The sequence below is a fragment of the Filicampus tigris genome, chromosome 12, assembly GCF_054856515.1.
Source record: "Filicampus tigris isolate MCC_2025a chromosome 12, RoL_Ftig_1.0, whole genome shotgun sequence".
Classification (NCBI taxonomy): Eukaryota; Metazoa; Chordata; class Actinopteri; order Syngnathiformes; family Syngnathidae; genus Filicampus; species Filicampus tigris.
Genome location: NC_141228.1, coordinates 5,568,142 through 5,595,381, shown reverse-complemented (window position 1 = coordinate 5,595,381; position 27,240 = coordinate 5,568,142). Strand labels below are relative to the sequence as shown.

The 27,240-nt window shown below is 38.8% G+C and overlaps 1 protein-coding gene across 4 annotated transcripts; it reads left to right on the top strand.

Annotated features, from left to right (window-relative positions):
* The first annotated feature begins 517 nt into the window (after nt 1–517).
* On the top strand, nt 518–27,040 carry dnai3 (dynein axonemal intermediate chain 3). Of its 4 annotated transcripts, none has more exons than XM_086048399.1 (23): nt 518–569; nt 1,191–1,287; nt 6,113–6,297; nt 7,252–7,356; nt 9,511–9,636; nt 9,712–9,911; nt 10,936–11,049; nt 11,191–11,387; nt 11,963–12,066; nt 13,178–13,267; nt 13,430–13,522; nt 14,733–14,852; nt 17,168–17,241; nt 17,648–17,798; nt 19,526–19,628; nt 20,260–20,375; nt 21,227–21,287; nt 21,469–21,611; nt 22,473–22,680; nt 23,133–23,224; nt 23,475–23,588; nt 23,889–24,006; nt 25,096–27,040. In XM_086048399.1, the coding sequence occupies exons 2-22, from the start codon at nt 1,242–1,244 to the stop codon at nt 23,997–23,999; spliced, it is 2,553 nt and encodes an 850-aa protein (XP_085904525.1). In that variant the 5' UTR covers nt 518–569; nt 1,191–1,241; the 3' UTR covers nt 24,000–24,006; nt 25,096–27,040. The 4 variants fall into 4 exon arrangements, with proteins under 4 accessions (XP_085904525.1, XP_085904526.1, XP_085904527.1 ...); XM_086048400.1 differs by lacking the exon at nt 25,096–27,040 and adding an exon at nt 24,290–24,511; XM_086048401.1 differs by lacking the exon at nt 25,096–27,040 and having other exon boundaries at nt 23,508–23,588; nt 23,889–24,511.
* Nucleotides 27,041–27,240: the final 200 nt, after the last annotated feature.

Here is a 27,240-nt window from a genome sequence, read left to right as displayed (position 1 = left end):
CTGAAAAAATATACTGTACAGTAAATATAATGGAGCCGTTCATTTCTAACTTTCAAGTTACTATCAGTTGCTTATCTGTCAATAACATTTGTTTAGTAGTACATAATCACAATTTTCTGCTTACATTGTGCACAGTGACTAAACAAATTCTTTCTTACATCTTTTTCTTATCTTTCCCCCTATATTATGCTATAGGTTTCCCACTGGATAAACACTAGAATATAAACTTCTGAATTTTATTATTTAATTAAGTAAAGATGAGTTGAGTTGAGTTCCAGTTTGCCACCACAAGCATATAAACACATACATATCTAATACACATAATATCCAAATATATGTACTGTATGTGGTTCACCACTGACCTGTTTCCGTTCAATTTGATATCAGAATCTGTGTGACGGCGACCAGGAAAATAACCTGCGTAGATTTCAGGTCACGCTCGAAGACGTCATTTTATGAAAAGGCGCTGATTGGTTCTTGAAGCCGTATGTCAATTTGGTAACGCCCTCCCGTTGTTAATAGCAACCAAACAGTTCCATTCAAAGCAAAAGGGGAGGCTGTTGACGAGGGTAAAATTGAGATTTCTCCTTTCTATATTCTTGCTAAATAAATTCACTTTCATGTCAGTGATATAGCTACTAAATAGCAGAATGTTTAACACTTTTAACTAGATGAAATATCCGTAGTTACTGTTTATCTTATGGTGCTGTGTCATGTGTGGCTATGGAAGTCGGCATAACGTCTCGACTTCATCTATTTTATTGATTCCGCGAGCACTTTGTTATTGTAGGCGTTTTTAATTTTATTTTTACTTTTTCTTGCAAGGGTGGCAAGGGTACTGCACTACATAATTTGTACCGCAAGGTGTCGCCAATTACTTACAAAATGACACTATTACCTCGTTGGTTCTGAATGTATGGAGATGCAAGACAAATGCAACAACAGCACCACTACTACTACTACTACTAGTATTACCACTACTACTACTACTACTACTACTACTACCACTAATGATAATAATAATAATAATAATATTAACAATAATAATAATAAGAAGAAGAAGGAGAACAATGGCAGTAATAATAATAAGAAAGACAATAATAATGATACTAATGTATTTTGTTTGGTTATTAAAATCTTCCCAAGTGGCTTACTGGAAGACACAGGGATTTTTCGTTTGTTTGTTTCAGAGTTGTAACTGATTTGCCATCTCCATCGGTGGAACCGTCACATGAGCAAGCATGCCATCAAAGGCAAGCTCAGCCAGCAGTACAGACAATGGTCCAGGTGGGTGTAATGTAATCAAATGCAATATAATGAAATGTAATGAATGATAAAAATGTTGAGTGTTGAGCTGTAATAAAATGCAAATGGGCCTTTATCCATCCATTATCTACACCGCTTATCCTCACAAGGGTCGCAGGGAGTGCTGGAGCCTATCCCAGCTGTCTTCGGGCAGTAGGCGGGGGACACCCTGAATAGGTTGCCAGCCAACCGCAGGGCACACAGAGACAAACAAACATCTGCACTCACAATCACACCTAGGGGCAATTTAGAGTGTCCAATTAACCTACCAAGCATGTTTTGGGAATGTGGGAGGAAACCGGAGTACCCGGAGAAAACCCACACAGGCACGGGGAGAACATGCAAACTCCACACAGGGTGGCCGGGCCAGGATCGAACCCACAATCTCTGAACTGTGAGGCGGACGTGCTAACCAGTCGTCCACCGTGCCACCCCAAATGGACATTTATTTCTTAGTAAAACCGAATACACCCTACATACATCAGCCCAGAGCTGAAAACTCAGACGGTAACACCCCCACCTCCAGACACCGTTTTTTCATGGCCCGAACAAATTTAATGAATATATGAACGATGATGTGCCACGGTAGCTTGGTGCCAGGTGCACGAACGGTCGTTTGTAACGATAATATTTCGACACTTCCTGAACAGTTCATCTGAATTTTCAAATTCACACATTTTAAAAGTGTTTTTTTTGTATACATAATAATAATGTTTCAAAGAATAAACCACTCACAAAATTATTATTTACTTAGCAGTGGCATTTCAACAATGCACATAGCACACACATACATGCGTATACAGAAATGAGCACTTTACTTTTTTTTGCCGGTCCGTCCTCCGTCCGCGACCCGGGTACCCTTCCGTCACCTTCCGTCTGTCCTTATTCATAAAAATAATCATCCGCCCACCCCGTCCGTCCGAGTCCTGTAAAAGCGCTTCCGTCCTTACATTCCATCAGTCCCCTTTCATTTTCCGTGAAGTGAAAGTGAAAAAATAAAAAAATAAAAAATTTTAAAAAAGACGTCCGTGCACTCATAAACATTATTTGAAGCTCATTATCTGGCTAATTTCCTATGCACATCCACTTACCATCTGGGAGTATCGTGAGTGGATTGAATTGTTTACAACTGTTTAACCAAGATAGCATTTATCTGCTTAAATCAAACACCTTCCCTCTGCGAAACTTCCTATCGTAGTCTGATAAGACAGCCTACCCCTCAACCTAACCCTAAACTCAACCTAACACACCTCACTATTGGTGTTGTGAGCATGCGGACCTGACGGAATGCAGGGATGGAAGCGCTTTAAAAAGACAAGGACGGGCGGGGTCGGAGGATGATCATTTTTATGAATAAGAATGGAGGGACGATGACGGAAGGGTACCCAGGTCGCGGACAGAGGAGGAAGGATGGACCGGCAAGAAAGGGTCAAGTGCCCAGCTCTGTTGTTTTTAGAGTAGAGGTGTATAACCTATACTTTTTTTCAGTCGCCACATTATGAGATTTGGATGCCTGCGCACACAAAAATGGGGCGCAGCCTCGAATCCTAGAACGGCATGTCAATTGCATGTCGGAGCATTCATGCATGACGTGCGCACTTGATGACTTCACAAATTGGGGCCCCTAAAGATGATGGTGTCCCCCATGGACATTGGTGCCCTACGCACTGTGCGTTATCTGCGTATAGGGAGCGGCGGCCCTGATCATCCACAAAGTTGGAAGCATATAAATGTCCGTATTTGTATGTTGATTAGCAGAATCTCAGACAGGCCAAGTCAAGCAGCCCAACACCTCATTTGCTTTTACATAGGTTTAAAAGAACATGAGTCTAAAAAAATGCTATACATTCATTTTACAAAGGTTGCCCGACTCTGAAAAAAATACACGTGGTAAACGAATACTTTTTCACCTTCTTTTGGTGGACTTTGTAAGAATGTTAAGCATTCCTTTGATGTGATGTGGAATTTTGTTGCATAGCCTTGGGCATGCTCTGTTCTCACCTGTACCTCTATTGTCATTGTCAATCAAATTTACAACATGCTTTTGGTCAAATATAGGTCGCCAACACTGTATATAGTATTTAGTGTAAGTCATTGTACCTTCATTGCAGGGCTGCACGATATTGGTAAAATATTGATATGCGATATTAATTTTGACTATAGCAATATCGATATTTAACATTTACCTAAAGAAATTACATTTTTATTATCTAATAGAAAGAAGTAGTACATTTTTAAATGTAGCAAAATAAGTAACCTCAATGTGTTCTCAGCTAATTAATTGTACTTCCCTTTCAATGGCTCCCAACCTTCATTGAGCCAAAGCACATATTTTAAGTTTGAAAAGTCTCACGGCACACCACCAAACAAAAAAATGTTACAAAAAGCGTATATACCGGTATATATCGCTGGTGTCGGATTAAAACCTCATAAGTCACATTTTGGTGAATTACATATTTTTTCAAAATTCTGTACTATTGCTCAGTCCACATGCATAGGTGTTGTTTTAACACATTATTGACCAATCTAAAGTGTTGAAAAAGGCTTGCTCTCTTTCACGATTCAATGCTAATGGTTGAACAAACTTGCCATTTTTGAGGTCTCCTGAAAAAATGACCATTTTGCACTCTGAAAACAGTTGGGTTAAAAACAACAAAATTTTGGGTTAAAAATGGACCGATCCACAACTTGGGTGAATTTGACCCAACTTTCTTGGTTGTTTTTTCAGAAAACAATCTCAAAAATGGGTAGTTCTGTACAAAACAACCACAAATATGGTCTGTTTTGTACAAAACAATGCAAGAAAGTGGGTCAAATTGAGCCAATTTGTCTATCGGTCCTTTTTTTTACCCAAAATTTTGTTATTTTTAACCCAACTGTTTTTAGAGTGTGGAGGTACAAGGTTTTGGCCCGACACCAGCGATATGTCAATAATATACTTTGTCTGATCAAATAGAAAATCATTTATTTGTTCTGTCTGTAACTATAAGTCACTGTTATAGATAGAGGAACAAAGATACATTATATGTTATGAACAAATATTTTATCAATCAATCTAGTGAAATTTGATAAATTCCCGCAGCACACCTTAAAAGCTCTCACAGCACACTAATATGCCCTGGTTTGCTGGTTGAGAATCACTGCCTTAGATAATGCCCAACTCTAGGGTAGGGATGCACATGTACGTTTGCATCTGACTGGGGAAATTCAGATAAAATCTTACAATTACATAACAAAATTATTGCATGCCTTTGAGATATGCATACTGCATAGGCCAATATGGTGAAATCACAATTTTTTCGATCTATTGTGCAGCCCTACTTCACAGAGTTGAAAATAATGGTTTTAGGGTCAGCAAGATGAGAATCACCCCTAAAGTGAAGTGAACCCCCTCACCCCTACCCCCAAATCTCTATACAGTATAACTAATTGAAATGCAGAAAATAAACAAGTTCAAGTTCAAATAAGTTTACTGAGAAAATGTGGCCGTGGGTTGGGGTGGGCCATGATGGTGAAAATAATACAAAAATTAAAAACAGATCCAACGTTTTCATGATCCGTGGTAAGGTTGTAGGCCTATTTTAGGCAAAAGCAGTCCTTTCATAGGATTTCGTAGGACACAAGATGAAAGAGTCCTGAGAAATGAGAATGCTCCTCTTAAGTAATACACACAAATGCAATCAAGGTACATTCTTCAGGGTTCTGGGACATTACACATCACACACTCTTAATCTGTCAGGCAAATATTTTCTATGGATACAATCACCATAGCTGACACTTAACTGTATTAGATGGCGGGTGTGAATTTCCACTACAGTGATTTGGTGTGAGGCCTAAATGAGTTTAGTGGGAAGGTCGACACACCCAGCTGGGAAGTGGGTTTACTTAATGTGTACTCCAGCATTCCCTGCATCCTTTCTGCAACCTTGTGGGTAGGCTTTGAAGAGAGTGACCGCAGGCAAGATGAAAACTGTCATTATGCATGTTTGCTGTAGATGGTTCTGGGCTAAGCATGCTTCTAGACATGGATTATCTATTAAGAAAAACTCTTGCGGTAAACAATTTCACACACTGTTTGAGATCTTAATTCAGATATGTTTGCATGTTAGAAGAGAAATAGACTAGTTTGACTATTAGAGAGCTTGAAAACAGCACATAAACCAATAACAAAGATTTGTTTTCATCCAGAGTCATTGTCATGGCAGACTTAAAGGTGAAATCAACCCAAACATATTTTTTTCCAGAATATGTTCTATGCAGGCCCACTAGTTGGAATACGGAATTCTGATTAATACTGCATTTGTGAAATATAAGTTAAGCAGCAAGATGCACCCACTTTTAGCCATCTCAGGGGGCGGCCATTTTGTCACTTCTGTCGACTGAAGATGACATTGAAGTTGCTCAGGGCTCAGATAACGACCTATCATGGCTCAGCTTCAGAAAACAGGTCAGCCATGATTGATCGTTATCTGAGCTAGCTAAAAAACAGAGGATTTCTCATAATCCACAAGCGCAATATTAATCAGAATGTCATATTTCAACTCGTGGGCCTGCATAGAACATATTCTGGAAAAGAAAACGTTTGGGTTGACTTCCCTTTAAGAGTTGTGTGTTTGATGAGAAAATCTTGAAAAAGGCTGTAGGCTCTACACTGCCATCTTTATTGGGACGCCAACTTTTTAGCCCAGCACTGCAACTAAGAAAATAAGTCTTGGTTGCAGTGCTGGGCTGCTTTTATGTTAGAGCTATCCTAACCTATCATGCATGGTTTCAAGCATTTTTAGATTATGACTGAACTTTCTTTAAGGTCACCCAGAGGACATCATTCCCATGGTCCTGACATCTGCTACTCAGGAGCACTTTGGCTGCATTGCTGATGAGCACGTCACAGCGGAGAACCCATACAAGCTGCTGAAAAAAGATGACATTTTAGAGGACATGAAGACAAAAGCTGCAGTGTCTGATTTCAGCCCTGTGAAGCAGACTATTCTGGTGAGGCTTATTTTATTGTCCTATGGATCACTCGGACAATAGCCCAAAGACACTGTGATGATGTACAGACTTCCATGTTAAGAGCTGTGGCAAAAAAACCCCACATTTTTGTTTTAATCTTGCATCTTCAAGTCGGATTTGAAAAAAATCTGAATTGTACTGTTCATACTGCATGAAAAAATCAGATACGTGTCGGATTTGGGCAGAAAAATCCGAATTGAGTTGCAGTGTCTTAGTGTACACGAACACTATGATTTTGTCATGAGATACAATGCTGACCTTTGACCAAAACTGTATACGCAACTGCCATTGAAAAAGAATAGCATCAAAAAAAGATTTGATACAGCTTTGTTACCTGCGTTAAAAAAATCAGTGAAAGTTTGTTGACCGCACTCATTGCTTGAATACAGATTTAATGACCATCCATCCATTTCCCATACTGCTTTAACTCAGTTTTTCCCAGCCATTGGTATGTACGGGAACATACTGAAGGGGGTACGTGGAAATATTTAATAATGTATTTCCATGATCAATAAACTGTGGCACAGCCCCGCAAAAACCACAACAGTCTGTGTCAGGTCAAAGATCAGATTACTGATGAAAGTTAAACTGCTACAATGGGTCTGATGATTACTTTTAAGTGTTTTGTTCCTGATAATTACAATTTAAAGGAGACTTACTCAAAGGAGCACCACTTTTTTGTGGAGTTTTTTTTTTGGGGGGTGGGGTTGATTTTGATTCCTATTTTTTTCAATATAATAATTATTTTCAAGGCAAACTATTAGTTTTTGTTTCAATTGAATTAAAAAAAGACACTGCTGAGAATGAAATGTTCAAATTAAGGAGAAAAAAGTTTTTATGATTTTCAGTTGTGTTATGTGGGGTTTTGTTTGTATAATGGGGTGTTATTTGTGCTATTATATACTGCACATTACATATCCATTCCTTTTGCAGGATTATCCAGAGAGTGAGCTTTTGCTAGTTTATGATAGGGACTTCACCTATGGCCAGTTGTTCTACTTGGTTGTGACACCAGAAGCAAAGGAAAGAATCCTCAATGTAAGTACAGAAGACCCTTAGCTGGGAAGTTCCAGTTTGTATTTTGTTTTTCTTGTAGTGTTTCATTTTATGTTGCAGTGTACGGATAAGTAGCATATTCTTATAAATTGTATTTAGTGTTGCTATTTGTTTTTTTCCACTTTTCTATGGAGGATTAAAATAAAAGAGCTTGATTTAAAAAAAAAAAATTATATAAATATATATATATATATATATATATATATATATATATATATATATATATATATATATATATATATATATATAGTGGCTTGTGAAAGTACCGGTAGGCTATTCAGCCCCCTTGAACATTTTCACCTTTTGCCACATTTCAGGCTTCAAACTTAAAGATATAAAATTTGATTTTTTCATGTGTGAAGGATTAACACAAAGCTGGACACAATCGTGAATTGGAACGATCCATCCATCCATTCATTATCGATACCGCTTATCCTCACAAGGGTCGCGGGGCGTGCTGGAGCCTATCCCAGCTGTCTTCGGGCAGTAGGCGCGGGACACCCTGTATTGGTTGCCAGCCAATCGCAGGGCACACAGAGACAAACATACATCCGCACTCACAATCACACCTAGGAGCAATTTAGAGAGTCCAATCAACTTACCATGCATGTTTTTGGAATGTGGGAGGAAACCGGAGTACCCGGAGAAAACCCACGCACACACGGGGAGAACATGCAAAGTCCACACAGGGAGGCCGGGGCCGGGATCGAACTCACGATCTCTGAACTGTGAGGAACACAACAGGGAGGTCTGAGATAAAGTTGTGGAAAAGTTTGAAGCAGGATTATGATATGAAAAGATTTCACAATCTTTAAACATCTCGCAGTGCATTGCTCGATCAATCATATTGAAATGGACAGAATATAAGACCACTGCAAAGCTACCAAGACCCGGCCGTCCCTCTAAACTACGGGTCTTCAATCCTATTCCTCGAGGGCCGGTTGCCTGGATATTTTCTATCCCTCCTTGCTGCAATACACCTGATTCAAATGATGAGGATCATCATCCAGCTTTTGCAGAACTTGCTTATTATCTGACCATTCGCATCAGGTGTGTTGCAGCAGGGAGAGATGGAAAACATCCAGGAAACTGGCCCTTGAGCAACATTATTGAAGACCCCTCCTCTAAACTTTCTGCCCAAACAACGAGAGCACTTCTCAGAGATGCAGCCAAGATGCCCCTTATCACTTTGCATGAACTGCAGAGATCCACAGCTAAGGTAGGGAAATCTGTCCATTGGACAACTATTAACCACACTGCACAAATCTGGGAAGAACGACAAGAAGAAAGACATTTCTCAAATACAAAAACATAAAAATTCCCTTTCGACATATCAAACAGGTTGAAGATTCTCAAATGTAACCAAAATGTAACTTTTTGGGCAAAATGCAAAACTTTTGCCGGTTGAAAAGTAACACTGCACATGATCCTGAAAACACCATCTCTACTGTCAAACGTGGTGGTGGCAGGATCATGGTCTGGGGCTGCCTTTCTTCAGCAGAGACAGGGAAGATGGTTAAAATTGATGGAAAGCTGGATGGCGCCAAATACAGAACCATTTTGGAAGAAAACGTGTTGGAGTCCGCAAAAGACCTGAGACTGGGACGGAGGTTTCCCTTCCAACAAGACAATCTACAATGGAATGGTTCAAAATAAACATATCCAGGTGTTGGAATTGCCAAGTCAAAGTCCAGACCTGAATTCAATTGAGAATCTGTGGAAAGATCTGAAAATTGCTGTTCACAAATGCTCTCCATCTAACCTTGCTGATCTGGAACTGTTTTACAAGGAAGAATTCTTAAAAAAAATCTAAAGTTTCTAAATTTGCAAAACTTGATAGAAATACCCCAAAAGACTTGCAGCTGTAATCGCAGGAAAAGGTGGTTCTACAAAGTCTTAACGCGGAAGGCGAATAATTTTGCACGCCCCGTTGTTCAGTTTTTATTTCTAACATTTAAAAAATATATATACCAAATGAATTTTGTCCCACTTTGTGTTAATTCTTCACAAACAAAAAAATCTTTTTTTTTTTTTATCTTTGTTTGAAGCCTGAAATGTGGCAAAAGGTCAAGAAGTACAAGGGGGCTGAATTATTTCGCAAGCCACTCAATGTCTTCTTGTGTGTATGTTCCACAGCCTCCTGAATCTGAGCCTGAAGAGGAGTTAGAAAATGAAATTAAAACTCCAGAACCAAAGGAATGGATATCACTCGGCAGTGAAAAAGAAATAGATGAAGAATCTGTCAAGGAAACAAGAGGAAAGGTGCTTAAAAAACACTTTTAACATTAGAAGCTTTGTCATTCGATCTGGTCTCCTGTTTTCTGTCGCCCTCCTAAGCTATTGTACAAGTTCTCCAGAGCTCGGAGGGATTTTGGGATGCCGGTCTCTCTTTCGGACCGCAATGTTACAGATGCCAAAGATGGCAACCTGGAGTGTGTGTCCTACCAAGACAGGCGATTCAACATCAAGCTGTTACAGAGGGATTGCGCGGTGCAGGCTATTCCCATCCTCCAGAGCAGCAGTGCCCAGACACAGTGGTACAAATACCTTTGTACATCAGCAAATGAGGACATGCATAATTTGCATTGGTATAGCGTACTCCAGTGGTTGTACTTTTTACACCAAGTATCACTTAAAAAATGTTTATCTCTGCAAATACCAGCATCAATACCAACATTAAAATAAAGTAAACTTGTAGGCCTAGTGTTCACAAACAAGACAGGGGTTTTATTACTAAAAAGCATTTATTATATATGGTACTCTATATCATCTTTGAATATTAACACTGTGCTTAAAAATAGAAATGTAAACAACAGTACTTAAATCATTCAATTCATTCCTTCATTCTCTGTATCTTCATTAGGGTCGTGGGTACGCTGGAGCCTATCTTAGCTGTCTTAGAGCGAGAGACAGAGTATATTAAAGTTCAATATAAATTGTACCCAGCAAAATTCACAGTGTTAATTCAACACTTATAGAGTTCAATTTAACACTGTATCTGAGTGTATTTGGTCCATATCAGAATTGGTGTAAAAGTAACTCTTTCTACAGTGTTAAAAATTCAGTGTAAAATTAACTCAAAACTGAGTACATATTCACACTGGCTAACACCGCACAGTGTTAATACAATTTAACAGCACATGTTAAATAACTCTGGTGAGATTAAACTCCCGGCGGTGTTGATTATTTACGCAAATAGGTAACGACCAATCACAGCTCACCTGTTTTCTGAAGCTGAGCCCTGATAGGTCGTTACCTGTGCCCTGAGCAACTGTGATGTCAATTTCAGTCGACAGAAGTGACAAAATGGCCGCCCAGTACACAGTTTTAACATTCAATACAGTGATTCTCGCATACCACTACAGTAACTCAGCATACCACTAGTTGTACTCCTACTACACTTTGAGAATCACAGGTCTATTCTACTTACCGGTAATATTTTTATACAGTCTTTCATCTGAAATTCATAATTGAATGTGTACTTGATATATTTGTGTCAAATGTCATACCCTATGCTGCTTGAATACACATGTTGAACAATATATTGCATGTACATTACAGGAAGTATATGAGAAATAAGAGTACACAGTATACGCCAGGAGAATTGAGCAAAAATGAGAAAGAGAAGAGCACTAAAACAAGCTTAAGTGGTTTTTGTAATGCAGTGACAAACAGGTAAAGCATAATTACACACTGTTAGTGTTTTAGTTTTTCTACTATTTTGTCTTGATAAAACCAACAACTCATGAGATCCCCTAAAATTGTTTGTTGGTGGACCAAAAACCACAGCTGCTAAAAACAACTTCCTTTTTGTAGAGTTCTGCATGCCCTTCAGCAAGAGGAGATTATGAACGTGTTCAAAGATGACTGGATGGCTTTGGGGACAGACACTGAGGACATTGACTGGTCTGGGAAGGTGTCAGACGTTTTGATGCTGAACCAGGCCTTTTCTGACCCGCTTTACACTCAGGACAAGGAGATTATCTGCATGCACTGGCATCCCAACATTCAGAGTAAAGCTCATTCAAGGCACCTGTTTTTTTTACTCAACAGTTTCACAATGTTTACAAATCTGGGTCTTCCCAAAATAGTTTACAAGACACTGTCATAATGTTATATACTGATGTGATGTATAGACCAGGGGTGCCCAACCACCGAGCCACTTTGGAATGGGCCACGGCGGGATGCACAGATGAAAAGAAAAAAAACGTACGGTACTTCCGGTTTGTTTATTATCCGAGGCTGAAAAATATTTTATTTTGAAAAGTGACCGGATCCTCTCTGTTACATGCATCTATGACTGACTCTTAACGCATGTCAAGTTGTCTCCCGTCGCGTAACGCTAATACAGTACTGTATATTAAATGCAAAAGCTAGCAAATGAGTAAAATAAACAGATTTATTTGGAAAGTTTCTTCCAACGCCCCACCCCCCGGCGGACGGTGAATAGTTACAGGGCCGCGAAGGGTATAGACTTGTATGAACCGGTCCGTGGCAGAAAAAAGGTTGGGGACCACTGCTCTATAGTGAACATTTTTCTTTGTCTCAGGTTTATTTGGGTACATTTAATTTCTTACTGCTTTTGAAGGTGTGATAGCTGTGGCAATGTCAGAAAAGAAGAAACAGCAGTTGATCAGGTCTACTGGGCCGCTCATAGTTTTTTACAGCTTCTCTGACCCCACTCATGCCAAGGTATGCAAAACAGAGGTGGATGTGGATGCTGCTGACAGTTGTTAGTGCTGTATTCTATATATCCTGACACCCAGACCAATTGTCCTAAAAAATGCAAATTTCTCACAAGAGAACTATTGTTCATATAAATAGTTAAAATTATTCAAATATAATTGCAGATTTTTAACATTAGCACAGCATTAATATCGATTTATTTGTGCCTACTCACCATTTCTTTTGCACTAAAACATTTATCAATCAATCAATCAATCACATTTTATTTATATAGCACTTTTCATACATAAAAATGCAACTCAAAGTGCTTTAAAACATTCAAAGCAAAACATAGAATTATCTTCAATCAAAAGAAAAGATAAATTATTTAAAAGTTGTTGAAAGCCAAACTAAAAAGGTGTGTCTTGAGCTTCCTCTTAAAAATATCAACAGTCTCTGCAGACCTGACATCCTCTGGCAGGCTATTCCAAAGGTGAGGACCAAAATGGCTGAATGCAGCCTCGCCATGCATTTTGGTCCTCACCCTTGGAATAAATAAAAGGCCGGCGCCAGAGGATTATTCACCTATAGGACAGAGAAAAGTAAATAATGAATGAGGTTAATGTCAAATAAGATCCAATGTGAAAAAGATCATTATTTTCTTGTGCGAAATGTGAGAACATTTATTGACTGAACTCAGATACTTTGATCAATAACTGGTGGTGATAGTGCAAGACATAATCCCTCTCAAACTGATGATGCATCTTTTCTCAGATCCATGTCATCTTCTGTTATATCGAGGATCATATTATTAGCACAATATTCTGTAACATTGGATAAATAAATAGTCCTGTTGTCCAGTTCAGCAGCTATTAATATCAGTGGTGTATTTTAACACATGCATCCATCCATCCATTTTCCGACCCGAACAATGCTGAATAATAGCTGCTTTGTATTGCCACTCTGGACCTCATCCAGTATACAACCTTGTTTATGCACTTTGTTTGGTGGATAAAAGGATCAGCTTTACTTTCCACAGACAAGCATACGTAGTTTCATCTAATACTATACACGAAAATGTCATTTGCACTATATTATTTTTGTACTGATGGTGTGTGTGTGTGTGTGTTTGTTGCAGATACTGCTGGAGTGCCCAGAGGACATTCTTGCCTTTGAGTTCTGCCCCTCTGATCCAAATATTATTGTTGGCGGCTGCATGAACGGCCAGGTGCTTGCTTTGACTCTACTTTGTGTCTCAGCTTGCTCGCCCCTCCTGCTTTTGGCCTTGGCACACCTTCCTTATGCTATTTTCATCGATTTCTGCTGCTCATTCATTTTTGAAGAGGGATGGTGATCACCAATAACGGGCATGGCAATGTGTGTGCCTTAGGTCGTGTTGTGGGAAATATCTGCTTACGTTGTTCATTTACTCCCAGTCCAACATGGTCATCATAGACATGAATCTGTCAAAGCTGACCCGCTGGTAAGTAGCCATATTTTGTCTCTAATGAGCACCATGGCATTCTGCCAAGTGATAGTTTATTAAATGTGGCTTTCATTACCCTAATTGTGTTCTTGTGATAATGTCAGAATGGTTTAGTCAAGAATGGATGCTTAAAAGATGCTATGTATCGGCTCTGAAGACTGATGACAGTCCATGGTTTTCTCCTCATCATCACTCTTTAGTTACATGGCAACGTAACTGCATAATGGTTGTTCACAAACAATCCACATCACATCTATGGCTACAACCGAATCAAAGTCTATCTAAAAGCAAATAAAGATGATTGATTTCATCTTGATGCATAAGGAAAGAATACAATTCAGTCTTCTTCAAACATCTTACATGATATCACAAATGATGAGTAAAGTATTTCATTTGGCCTAACATAGCAATTTGAACAAAGAAAATCTTAAGTGTACCTTAAACTAAAGACACTGGGAAATAAAAGCCAAGGTGCCTCCCATCGGATAATAAATTGGGTCAGTCCATTAAATACCTCATATCTACCTTAAACACCTAAATAATTAAACAGACAAATCTCCCCTGTCACCACTGACAAGGCAGGTTTATTTAAAGAAACACATCTGCCCACATTTTTTTTGTGTGCTTTTATTGTCGCTCCAGTTGGCCAGCTGTCTCCATCCGCTCCCTGCTTCTTGTTTTTTGCTTTCCCTACTCCCTTCCCTCCCTCTCCCTCCATTGTCTTTCCGCCACTGTTTGCTCTTCATTTCCCAAAGCCAACAGCATCAGCTAGCGCCCTCCAGCTGTTACGCAAACCCCTCCACCCTCACCCACCACCACAGTTTGTCCCTGAAGATAACACACAAGCAAATCAGAACCCCGCCTTCCCTTTATTTGCGCTGCAAACTAGGCTTTCATTCTATATTGAGGCACCTGTGGCTTGTTTGTCAGCCAAATGAATAGGTGAAATCCTTCGATTTAGATATATTTCTCTTCCCCTACATGTGAAATCCGTTCACGTGACTAAGTTGGATGACGTTGCATGCTCACAATGATGTTTGATGTTTTACCCATTAGTATTACTCAAAAGATGGTTGGCCAAGATTACTTCACACTTAGTCTTTAAAGATTAGTATAAAAGTAAAATTGATTGATTGTAGCACTCTGCCTTTTGACCAATACTTAACTTACTTCACTCCTGTCCTCCCCATCCCCAATCCATTGACAGGGCCTTGAGGACAAGAAACAAAAAAAAGCTCCACTCGTGCGCTACAGTGCAATGTCTGGTGTGGAGAACAGCCACAAGGCACCAATTACAGATGTCCACTGGCTGCCTCAGACGTTTGAGGTATGGGTCACTTATGCTAAGTGTCCGTAATGCTCCTGGAGGCCATGGCAATCACATTTCGGGCCACCGTGGACAGAACTGGATAGACATGAGACAACGCGGTGGGGTGGGTGGGCTAATGTCACAGCACGCGATTACCACGGATAGGCCAAGCAATGGCATGGCAATTAAAGTTTGGACGAAAAAACTAGGCTGCAATAAAATGAGGTGAATGCAACAAAACATTACGTGCCGTGAAGGTATATGAAATTACCAACTTTCCCATTACCTAGTGTAACACTTTTATCTGCTTGCATATTGGAAAGCAAGAAATCTGGTGAAAATGTATATTTTACATTTGTCAATTGTCTGTTTCAAAACTGGACAAAATTGTTCGACCCTTCTGTTAATGAAAGTAAACTAATAATCATAATTTATATTAATAGTAATAAATAAATAAACAAATGAAAACTAGCTAATGAAAATCAAACATTGCTTTAGATCTGTGGTTCAGAAGAATTAAGATAAACAATCTTTTGAGGTAATTACTGCAATCAAACGATTTTTGTAACTTTCAGTGAGACTTGTGCATCTCTCGGCCGGTATTTTAGGCCACTCGTGAGCAAACTGCTCCAGCTGTCTCCGGTTTGGAGAGTACTTTCTCCAGACGACATGTTTCAGCTCCTTCTACCGATACTCAATAAGATTTCAGTTAGGGCTCAAGAAGGCCATCTCAGAATAGTCCAATGTTTGCTCTTAGCCATCCTCAGGTGTTTTTAGCTGTATTTTTTTGTACCATTATCCTGTTGCAAGACACGTGACCTGCGACTGAGACATTTCTCTCTATACCATGATAGTCTTGACAATTTCTTTGCAATGTTTCATGTTTGTGTCTGCGAATATAGAAGTGATTTGATTTGTGGTTTGTCAACATGCGTTCTGGCAAGTTTCAACAGTTGTATCCTCCTTGGATGACGGATGGTGTGACGTGACACTGATGTGCCTTGACCTTTAATTTCTTTGGAAGTTGTCCATCTCTTTAATTTGTCATCAGTTTTCCTCCTGTGGCTGTGGAGGTTAGCTACATTCCTGTGACTCTTAATTTTCTGTATAATATGTGCAACTGCAGTCACAGCAACATCAAGCTGCTTGTAGATTGTCTTGAAGTCTTTACTTTTCATTTATTCATTCATTCATTTTTTCTTCCATCATCACATCCATGAAGGCCAATCTTGTTTTCCTTTTTCTTTGTACTTATATATATGAATGATAGATGTATGTCTGTTGCTGTCTGTGTGACCTGCTGCAACAGCATAATTTCCTAAATAGGATCTATCTATCTATCTATCTATCTATCTATCTATCTATCTATCTATCTATCTATCTATCTATCTATCTATCTATCTATCTATCTATCTATCTATCTATCTATCTATCCATCCATCAGAGGGTACCAACATTTTTGTCCACGTGTGTATTAGGGTTGCCAAGATAAGTCAATTCCGTTAACGGCTAATTTCGTAATCAATGTCGTTCCTTTATTTTTGGGGGGTTTTGTTTTTATACGCTTTGTTTTGAAACTTAATAGTCTCCCGCAGTAATGCCTGGCTGTGATGCACATGTGCAGTAGTGGTAATCCCGCTCATTCGTGATATAAACAAAAGCACTGTGGCTAATACATGGCAATGGGTGTTAGCAACAGAGACCAGAAGTTAGGGCACATTTCACCAAAAGTACTTAATGCAATGTAAACTTGCCTTTCATGGCAGCACGGCGAAGAAAGAGAAGAAAAACACCTTGTGGCTGATGCCTGATTCCATTTCTGAAATAGAGATGGTGGTGTCTGTAATTTATCCTTAACATAAGGATGATTATATAAAAGCAGCTACTTGCCGGTGTGATTTACGTATTATCCGGTTACCGGTAATCCACTAATGTACAAGTATGTTTTAAAGTTTTTATTCAGGTATGTTGTTTGTTTGATTTCAACACTTGAACTACCCTACAAAATTGAGGCTGTCAAGATATCGTAATATCACAACCTTATTCAAATAAAGACTTGGTTTGCATTCTTCACCCATTGGCCTTGGAATGTGATATGAGTACATAGTTGCTTGACATGCCCACTGTTCTAAAATTATTATATACAGAATGTTCAATTTTCTCGTCCTTCACTAGCAACCCTAGGAATCCCGCCACATATCTGGATTGTCCAAAAAAAAAAAAAAAAACATGAACAAGTTATCTTCCCAGGGTCCTTGCTTGGTAGCATAATTTCAAAGTCCTCAGCTTGATAGATATTTGTTGAATTTGTAACTCTCCTGACTTCTGATTAGGTAACTGCTCAGGGCATTCCAGTGGAGAACAAATCCAATATTTCTGTTCAACTTATCACCTGCTCCCCTGACAGGTAAGTCAATAAAGAAATAAAAAGGAAATAAATAAAAAGAAAGAAGTAGTAGTCAAATAGATTTTTGAATATATTATATGCACTGTAATGCTGGTGTGTAATTAGAAGATCATCTTTGCCTAGGCAACATTAGATGGTCCACTTGAAAATGTGTTGCACTCGTGTCAGTGCGATTGAGTGAGATTTTTGGCGAGATGGTAGTATAATGAAATCCTGTATACACAATATTTGGATTGGCCTTTTTAACTTCTGTATTCCTCAGAATTCATTCTTTTATATTTCATACATTTCCTGTTATTAATCTGTTGAGTCTCTAACAATGTGCTGGTTTATCAATTGATTTCAATTTATACAGTTGTAATGATAACAAGTTAATATTACTGTATGCACATATGTCTTTTCAAAGCTCTTTAATGTTCTGGGATATCCGAATGCCAAAACAAGCGCGCCAGACCGTACCAGAGAAGAAACAGAATGATTCAGAGACTCCGATGGCGAATTACACTGACAACAACCCTTTCAAACACTTGGAGCGGATGTGGAAACCCTTCATCACGGTACAGCATGATGCAATGATTTTTATTACTACACAAAATGGCCGTCTTCTCACATTTTTTTTCAAACTTAGTTTTTTGGGTTTTGCACATGGATGCAATTGTCTCAAAAAAGTTCACATTTTAGGTTAAAAGTCACAAAAATAAGGTGGTCAATGAAGCAATGCTGCATATCTGATCAACTTACATAAAAATAGGACAACTGCATTGAAAAAATCAAATACAGTAAATAAAAACAAATGAATAAAAGAAGGCTTCGGAAGCAGCCAGGTATTGGCAAACTGCAGTACAGACAGTGAGAGGTATTTATGTCAGAGTAGTGGCGTATGACCTTAATCATAGCAAAAATATTATTTCTATCCCTTTAAGAAGCTTCAAATGTGTAAGTTTGAGGAGAGCAGATTTGTCCTGCTAACAAATGAATGGAATGGCCCAATAATTTTGTAAATTAAGTACAGCCGCCATCCAGGGACAGTTTGATTTTCTCCATTTAATAAAAGATTATGAGTCTCTAATTCAGCGGCTGTGGTATTGATGATTTCCAATTCTTTGCAACCTCACCGGGCCAGAGGACTTCATCCACATCACAGGCATTATTTCAGTCACTTACTGCTAGATTTCACAGAGTCAGATCGGATGGCATTACTTTGAAGGGATATGTTAACAATGAGTGCTTGCAAAGAGAAACCGTCCCACCCTATTTAGTTATCTTTCAATTCTACAAATAGGAAAATGCACTTACAAACATTTACAGGAAAATAGGTTTAAAAGGGGCCAAAAACCCCAAAAAGGGTGGGTACTCTAGTCTGAACTGTTGTTTGGTCCATAGGCACAAACAAAAGTCAGGACTTGTCCCCCCAAACCTCTCGGGGTAAACTCCAATATAAAGAGGCGCCAAGCCGGGGGGCAATAAGTATGCCCACACCTACTCTGCACCTCTCACCTTGGGCAACTCCAGGGTGTCCAACCCCTCTAATTAAAAAAGTGTTTTTTATTCAAGGTGTTTTGCTGTATTTTCTGTGAACATCAAAATAAACAAAACTGTGTTTCTCCATGTCAAAATACAAAATTACAGTAATTATTTAAACCCATTTTCTCCTTTGACGGTGTGGCCAGACATTTGCCGGAATAGTGTAAATAAATAATTCTTCTAAAGTGTATAGTTTTGTCAGGGGACTGTAGATCACTTGGAAATTGAGAGCAAAGCAGCAAAGCAAAGCATTACAAACTCAGTAAAAAGCTTTTAGTTTGTGCTTTTAGTTTGGCAAACTCTGTGAGTGGTTTTGCGATAGATATTAATAGTTTTAGAAATTGTGCTACAAGAATTACTGTTAAGCAATCAGAAAAAAAACTTGTATTCCATTTCTGTAGAACAATGACAGTCACATTTTGGGTGTAGGGAGAAGTGGAAGAATGAATAAGGGAGCGCACTAAAGCTGTCAGGGCAACAGGACATGTCGAAAATTGTCTGTCAATAAAATAATCTATACTGACTCTGTAGAGTAAACCAATGTTTTGACCTAATTTACTACTTGCTGAACAGAACAGTAGAGAAGGATTTCTTTACATCTGTAAACATTTCCACCGCTATACACTTTAAAAAGCGAACATACAATATGTAATGTTTTCCATACCTATAGTTGACAATCCCTAACCCTGAAACGGGATTGAGCATGCTTTATTTTTTAAAGGTAATGTTGGCCAAACACACATTTTCTTTCCTGTTTTAGGTTCCCTTGCTGAACATGGAACGGAACGGTGATTACAGCCCGATAAGATTCAGCCTTTACCCCTTCACCAATAATACTAATAACCCCAACCCTACAATCTCAGGTGAGAGTAAAAGTTCTTAGTTTTTATTGTTGAGGCTGCACGATTCCTCCATTTTTCTTTGGACACTTAAAGCAATGATTCCTAGCCAGTGGGACGCGTACCCTTAGGGTATGTGAGCACCTTACAGGTATAGAAACATTTAATAATTGATTTCCCGGATCTGTGGCACAGCCGCGGCAAAATTAAAACTGCCGTGTGTCAACTCATGTGTCTCATTAAAGCTCAGATGACAGATGAAACGAAAATAAAACTGCGATAATGTTTCTGAATATTATTCATGTTCAGGATTTTATTCCTGATATTTAGTTTAAATGCCTACGTACTGTCCTCGCTAAGATGTATGGGCTCAGTTTATGATAGACAGTGAGTTAAACTCGAAAGAGACTTGCTACTTTTTCAGGAAGAAAGGGCTTTGTACAGTAAACAAAGGTTTGATTGATTGATTGATTTGATTTTTTCCCCCCCACATTATATCCACTTTAAAGTCAGATCGCATAGCAAGATGCAGAAGCATCCTTGTCTCCCACCTCCTTCAGCGTTTTCTTGCATGAATAACATTTTTCAACATGTTAATGTTAATGAAGCCTATTTGTTTTGTTTCTGACATTTACAATGAATTTGTTCGCTCAAGAAAGTGGTGGTGACGGTTCCGCAGTAACTCCAGACTACAGTCAGCTACAAATACCTTCAGCCAAAGGACTAACAACCCTGGAAGACATAAATACCAAGATTTATATTGGAACACAGGTAAATATTGTTGAAGCCATATTTATCGTCAGCACACCGACTACATTAAAGTTCTTTAATAAGCACTTCACAACCTGACATACTTTCTTACATACAGTAGTTATCCCCAGAGGTGAGCGTTTTGCTAAAGCTTGCCGGTCCGTCGTTCGTCATTTGTCAGCAGCCTTGGTACCCGTCCGTCATCCGTCAATTCGTCATTTTTTTTTCAAGCTGAACCAAACTGGAATCGTCTGTCGGTCCGTCCACCAGTCCGTTATGCTATTTTAGCTGTGGTTCCGCCAGTCCGTCAATCCGGCGGGAAAAAAAAAGGTCGAACAGATGAAAAATCCATCCAGCGATCCATCCATTATCTCAATCGATTTGATTAAAATGGTAAATGGAGTACACTCACTTTGTGTGAGTGTGTCGGCTTGCTGCTCAAACAGCGTTACACTCAAACATTTGACATTTCACAAAGCCTACACTTATTTGCTAACCTATTGAACTGTTAAGTGGAAACCTGCTGTTGTTTTAACTCTTAAAAGTTTTACTTTAAAATTTAGCTTACCTTGACTAGAATCTCGTGTCGCATCGTTGCAAAAGGTACAATCCTGGCGGATTAAAAAGCTTCGTAGCCCTTGTGAAAACTGAAATAAAGCGACGGAATGCCCACCTCTGAGTAGCAGCAAACGTCTTCAAACGTGCAGCACAGTTTTACATGCTCTTTTCTCTGTGTGATCAACAAGCTAGTTTCTTGTTCATGAAAGATGACAAATCGGCAGTGCCATTGCATGGCTTTGTGCTACTGACTAAATCATTTGCTCATACTTGACAGGTCTCCCTTTATATATAATGTTTATGCTTTTTGCCAGGACGGGGAGATTGTTTACACCGAGTGGAAAATGGAAAAAAACGACCTTGATCAATTACTTAGTGAGTTATGTTATACATTCTATGACAATTAGTGCAAAATGTTGAACTATAAGAGCCACTATTTCACATTTAATTCTAAGCATGTCAAGGATTGACTCAAAATCAGTCTACTTTCCTCTGTGTTAACTCAGTCACACTTGATGCTGGATGATAACCACCAACTCTTCTTATCTGTCCCAAGGTCCCAAGCCCCTTCATATGTTCAAAATCCATCCCTGCTTGGTCAATACAATAGAGCGCTCACCCTTTTTTAAAGACATTGTCTTGACTGGAACGTCACTATTTGGAAGCACCAATATTGCCATTTGGAAAGAAGGAGTGTTGGTAAAAAGCTCTTGGGCTAGGTTCTCACCGCAGGTCTTAATGCTCAATTCGGATTTTTTGAAAAAATACAATTTTTGGGCGTAAGCGTTCATATGACATTTTAAATGCGACCTCGGTCTTGTCTGCTGTATGAACACATTTCTCCAAACAAAGTGACCCGCATGCGCAGAAAAAGCAACGTCCCTCATGACACATTGTTTCCGGAAGTAAATGTGGTCCAGCATGTCACGGCATTTCTACGGTGAAGCGATTCGATAGGTGGTAGAAATAAATACAGCATTTGGGGGAAATTATTAATACAAATAATTATATAATTAGGCGAGGCTTTTCTATCTCATTTCATGGAGACGTCACTAACGATGACGTACGATGACATAACCGTGCGTAAAAAATGAATCGATCTAAACCGTGGATGAATTACTACTATTACCTTAAATGTCCACTTTATGCTTCATGTTTCAAGTGGGATTGAATTAAAATAAAATACAAAGCATATACTGTTACTCAAAACAACTTTGCAGATTCAATCCCCCCTGCTGCCAGCATTCTCGTTGCGTTGAGCATTTTGGGCTTCGGATGACGTCAATATCGGATATATGCGACCTGGCCGTTCAGACCGCGGTCGCATTGCAAAAAATCGGATACGCATCCGATTTAGGACCACATATGAAAGCGACCCAGGTCGGATTTGAAAAAATCAGAATTGAGCCATTCAGACTGTTATAAAAAAAATCAGATACAGTTCTGGCTCGCATTTGCTTGCGGTGTGAACCTAGCCGTAGTTTACCTAAACATAGGCCTCTCTGCATTTATTTAATTTCCTTGGTTGTGGTTTTTGAATTTTTCCAAACCGACTTCCAGGGCGGCCCCATTTTCCTGTTCCCGAGTTTGGAGGGGCTATGTACTTCGGCATGCTGGTCTTTGACCCGGCCGGCAATTTTCTTCGTTGGGAAAGGGGACGGAAAGATTGAGGTGTGGAACATTCTGGAGAAGTCAGGAGAAGCTGTGCACGTGCAAGAACACATGACCAATGGCCAGATTACCTGCATGAAAGCATGGACCATCTCCTGTGAGTATTTGTGAGGACTCAACAGTTGAGATACGAAAACTGTCAAGTCACACTGTCGAGAATCCTTAGTATGATTTAATTCAGCTTCACACCACTGCAATAATGAAATGCACATTTTCAGTAAATATTGCTGCTGCATTGTTAAGTGTCTTGTATTGAATTCCTGTTGAGCTTTTTTATAAGTAATGGTGAATGAAATACCTCTAAAATGTGTCAACCGATACGGAGCATTACCTGGAAAATTGTTTTGGCACATGTGCGGGTGCATGTGTGACAGTTTCCATAATTGCATCTTTATTGAGAGGACACTTACTCCTTTTTTTCCCTCATGTGAACATGCTGCATTCATCTGTTTGCTTTCTCACGACATTATGACGGCCTTAGTGCTGCATGAGATTTTGTTTCTTGACGTGTTTATGGACGTTCGCTTGTATGGCTTTATGTTACTCCAGCCAAGCAGCACTTCCTGACTTTGGCTGACGATCTTGGAATAGTCCGTGTATTTCAAATCCCGCCGGTGTTCTACATTGCTTCCAGGAATGAGGTAAGACAGTTTGCAAACGGAACATCCCTTTTTCGTTATTATTTTTAGCAAGAATCCCAACCAAATTGTCCTCACCGTAGACTTGTTTTTGTTTCATCATTTTTATTTATTTATTTTGAGCCTACGCCTTTTGAGCTAATCCATGTTGATTGATTTTTCTGCCATACAGTGTTTCATTTATTTGACGGCTAATGAAAGCAGACGTCACATAGTCAAACTGGTTTTTTTTTCCTCCCGAATATGTGTGTAGAAATTGAACGTGGGGAAATGCATTAATCATCAGCAGGAAAGGCTCGATGATCTTTTGAAGAGGAAAGAAGTGTGGGAAAAGCAGGCACCGACATCGGAGGAGCACAAGAAAACGGTGAGATTCTGTTGCGTGACAGTAGGTAGCTGGCGCTACCGTATTTTATACAGAAATAGGCAGAATTAGAGCCAGTTATTAACTCTGTTCAAGGGGAAGTCAACACAAACATTTTCGTAACGATAATATGTTCTATGTGCCTCCACTAGTCTAAACACGGCACTTGGTAATGGATTTGATTTTGATATTTAGGATCATTTTTTTCATCATTTGTGAATACAATCAAACAAAATGTGACAACAGAATGTTTTACAAATGCGATTGTGACTACTTGTTATGCTTCCCTATTATTTTCTAAAGGAGCCTGAGAAGCCAGGGACCCCCACAGAAGAACCGGATGATATGAAGGAGTATGCAAATTTTCTAGTCCTCGAAGAAAACATCCTTAAAAGCATGGGGCTGACGGCATAACAACATGGTTTGTTTCACACTTTTTTTGGTGACATCATTTTGGGCATTTTGGGCATTTTGGTGTTTTTTTTGCTTTCAAATGTACAGGTTGTATTTGATTTTTTTTTTTTCTTCAAAGTTAAAGGGCCGGTCTGTAATTTTCATGCTGTTAGCGAGATTTGAATGTAGCTCGCAGATGTTAGCAAAAACTGCCACGTTGGTAGCTTATGCATGTTGGAAAGTTGCCAAACACTAAATGTTACCAGTCTGATGTTGTATTTGTTGGAATGTACAATCAATTAAAAATGTAGGAGGGATGCTCAACTTACCTGACCGCCTGGTGAGGATGACGACTTTGGCAGTGGCTTTGCAGATTCAGTGTTACAGCATCCTCAGAGGACCTTACGTATACACTGCCCTCCATAATTATTTGCAACACAGGTTCATTTTTTTCAAAATAATAAAGGTTCCAAATTCAAGTGCATTTATTCAGTGGGGAAAAGAATCCCATATTAAAAAAATATATATTTTACATCAAATCGAGTGTGCCATACTTATTCGCACCTCCTGTAATGGTCTACAAGGTGGGTGTCAAATTTTTAAGTTGTTTGGTGAACTCAAATCTAGCCCAAACTTGAAAAAAGGCTTTGCACACTGGAAGGGATGTGGACAAAAAGTATTTTTCTCCTTTTATTGATTCTTTGGGTTGTTTTCAGGAGAACTTCTTTTAGGTTATAAACCTAGACAAAGAAAGGTATGATTGAACAGGTCATCACTGTGAAACGATTGAAATGAGAAATATTCAACATTAGACTAAATGTCAGTCAAATATCAAAATCAAAATTTAGGATTATCCAATAGTAAACAATTAGCACAACCAAGCTTAATATGAACCAAATAAACATCACGATAACAATATAAAAGGAAGGGCTTTACCAGCAGTCTCTCCAGTGAACTTTCAGAGTTGAGTGTTTGTGCTGCATTGGTGCCTTCAATAAAAATAATTGGTGAGCTGTGATTGGCTGATGGTGGTTGGTTGTGGTGGATTTTACTCTGACCGGGTGCCTTAAATGAAGGTGATTGGTGAGCTTTGACTGACTGATGTTGGTTGTTGCAGGTTTGGCTTGACAGTGGGAGAATGCAGAAGGAGAGATCTTCGATCATTCCTCTTTGCACAGTCTCTCTAAATCATCCAGTGACCTGGGTCCACTCCTCTTTAACTCCCTGCACAGGTTTTCAATGGGGTTGAGGTCCGGGGAACCGAGATGACCATTGGAAGAACTTGATTCTGTGTCTGGTGACCTATTTTTTTACAATTTTCATCATGAGAGTATGTGTCTGGAAAAAAAATTAATTTATTTTAAGGCTTGTAACACATCTTAACTAGGGGTGGCAGTAATTATGGAGGGCACTGTATTTACCTTTTACTTCTACCGAAGGCTGTCAAATTGCTTCTTTTTTAATTTTTGTTTTTTAATCTTTTGATAACAGGAGTTCAGCAACTCTGTCTACACCACAGAGCTGCACATGTGCTGCACGGAAAAATGATTGACACGTTATTCTGTCATGCCTGTCTCACTCTGTGGTTGGCCAGTGACAAGTTTAGAAATGCTAATTATAAATTAAATTGCCGCCATAAAATGGGGCCAGAAAGAGATGAGTTTTCAAAACAAACATTTTAAAAATAATAAATAATTTCACGTCAATTTCCACCCCATCCACCATTGTGAGATCTTATTTCTGGGTAATACGATCCATCAGCGCCTTTTTTTCATGGCTTCTCGAGGTTGCAGCTTGAATACTGTACATCGGAAGGAAGTGATTTTAGGGCTGCTTTAATTTCATGATATGCATCTGTTGTTGATAGCATTGTCATTGCTTTGCGTACTCATTATTTATGGCTCATTTCACATGCCGTTGATAAACACATTTTTCATTAAATGGAGGCAATTTCAGACCTGAATCTGTATTGTTAAAGTCAACAGTCATGACTTGACCACCACATCAGCTGAGCAGTTAGTCTTCATTGTTGTAATAATACACAAATGAACAAAACAATAAAACGTGAGCAGAATGGAAGACATTGTAATTGTCTTCAACTGGTCGGAATTCATTTGTATGTTATAACAATAATATTATTATAATAATTAATCAACCGGCCAATTCAATCAGCCTATTATGGTCCCTCAAACATTATGGCTGATGTTTTCCGATTATTTTTTACCTTTATATACCCTAACAATTTACAGCACTTGTACGCAAGTGATACTCATCTTATTTATTACACATAAATCTATACCATAACATTTTATCCCTAAATACCGAATATATAATGACATTTGTTCATAATGTCATTCTATGGACATTCAAAACAAAGAAAATCCTCATTTTACAGGCAGTGCTTAAGTTAGCAATACAAATTCTGCAAGGAATTGACGTAGATGTCACTATTTTACACACAACCTAAAGTCACAGTTTGTTAAAAAAAAAAATGAAAATGAAAACATAGTGCAACATAAATCAAACAAATAACAAATGCAATCAAATAAATGTGCTAAATATGATGCACATTCAACAACTTATAACTTCATTAAATAAGTGCGTTACGCCACACAATGCATTCTGAATGGAAAAGTAAAGTTAATTTTTTGAACAATATATTTCTATACGCAGGTAATAAAAATCAGGTTAGCTTGCGAATAGTGGCGTATAGCTCTCACCCACTGAAATGCAAATGTTTTTGTATTTTATGCACTATATACTGTATTTTTTTTTATTAATTGACCAATTAATCGGTAATTGTTTTTTGTTTTTTAATCCATATCGGTCGGCCCTAATTACGAGGTCTCAAAAGTATGGATTATGTGTAGTATGTGTATGGAAATGTACACAGTGATGCACCCAGTCACAAAAATGCATGCATTTCTGTATGCAAGCATGAAGTGGAGGCCCGAAAGGGTCTACTGATTAAAGGGCTTGAATCGACTCAAAGATTTTGTCCAATGTTCAGTATTGCATGTGCACTTCAAAAACTGCCTAAAATGGTTGGAAAATTAAGCAAAATAAACATGAACTTCACTAGCAAAAAGATACAACTGTTTTTTTTAATTCTTTCCTTGTTAATGTCACCGGGCCTTTTTCTGCCACTTTGTTCACAACATTTATGAGAAAGGTTTTCCCCTTGAAGTGTACTGCCAAGAGCCCTCTGGACTCAATTAGTTTCACTCCTTCAAGGGAATAAAATGTGGACGCCTCACAGTGC

Bases quoted from the DNA above. Each gene is read 5' to 3' on its own strand.
- dnai3 (XM_086048399.1), top strand. From the start codon at position 1,242: ATGCCATCAAAGGCAAGCTCAGCCAGCAGTACAGACAATGGTCCAG. The intron at 13,268-13,429 runs GTGCTTGCTTTG...TGTGTGCCTTAG, and splicing joins GCGGCTGCATGAACGGCCAG to GTCGTGTTGTGGGAAATATC. The intron at 22,681-23,132 runs GTGAGTATTTGT...ATGTTACTCCAG, and splicing joins GAAAGCATGGACCATCTCCT to CCAAGCAGCACTTCCTGACT.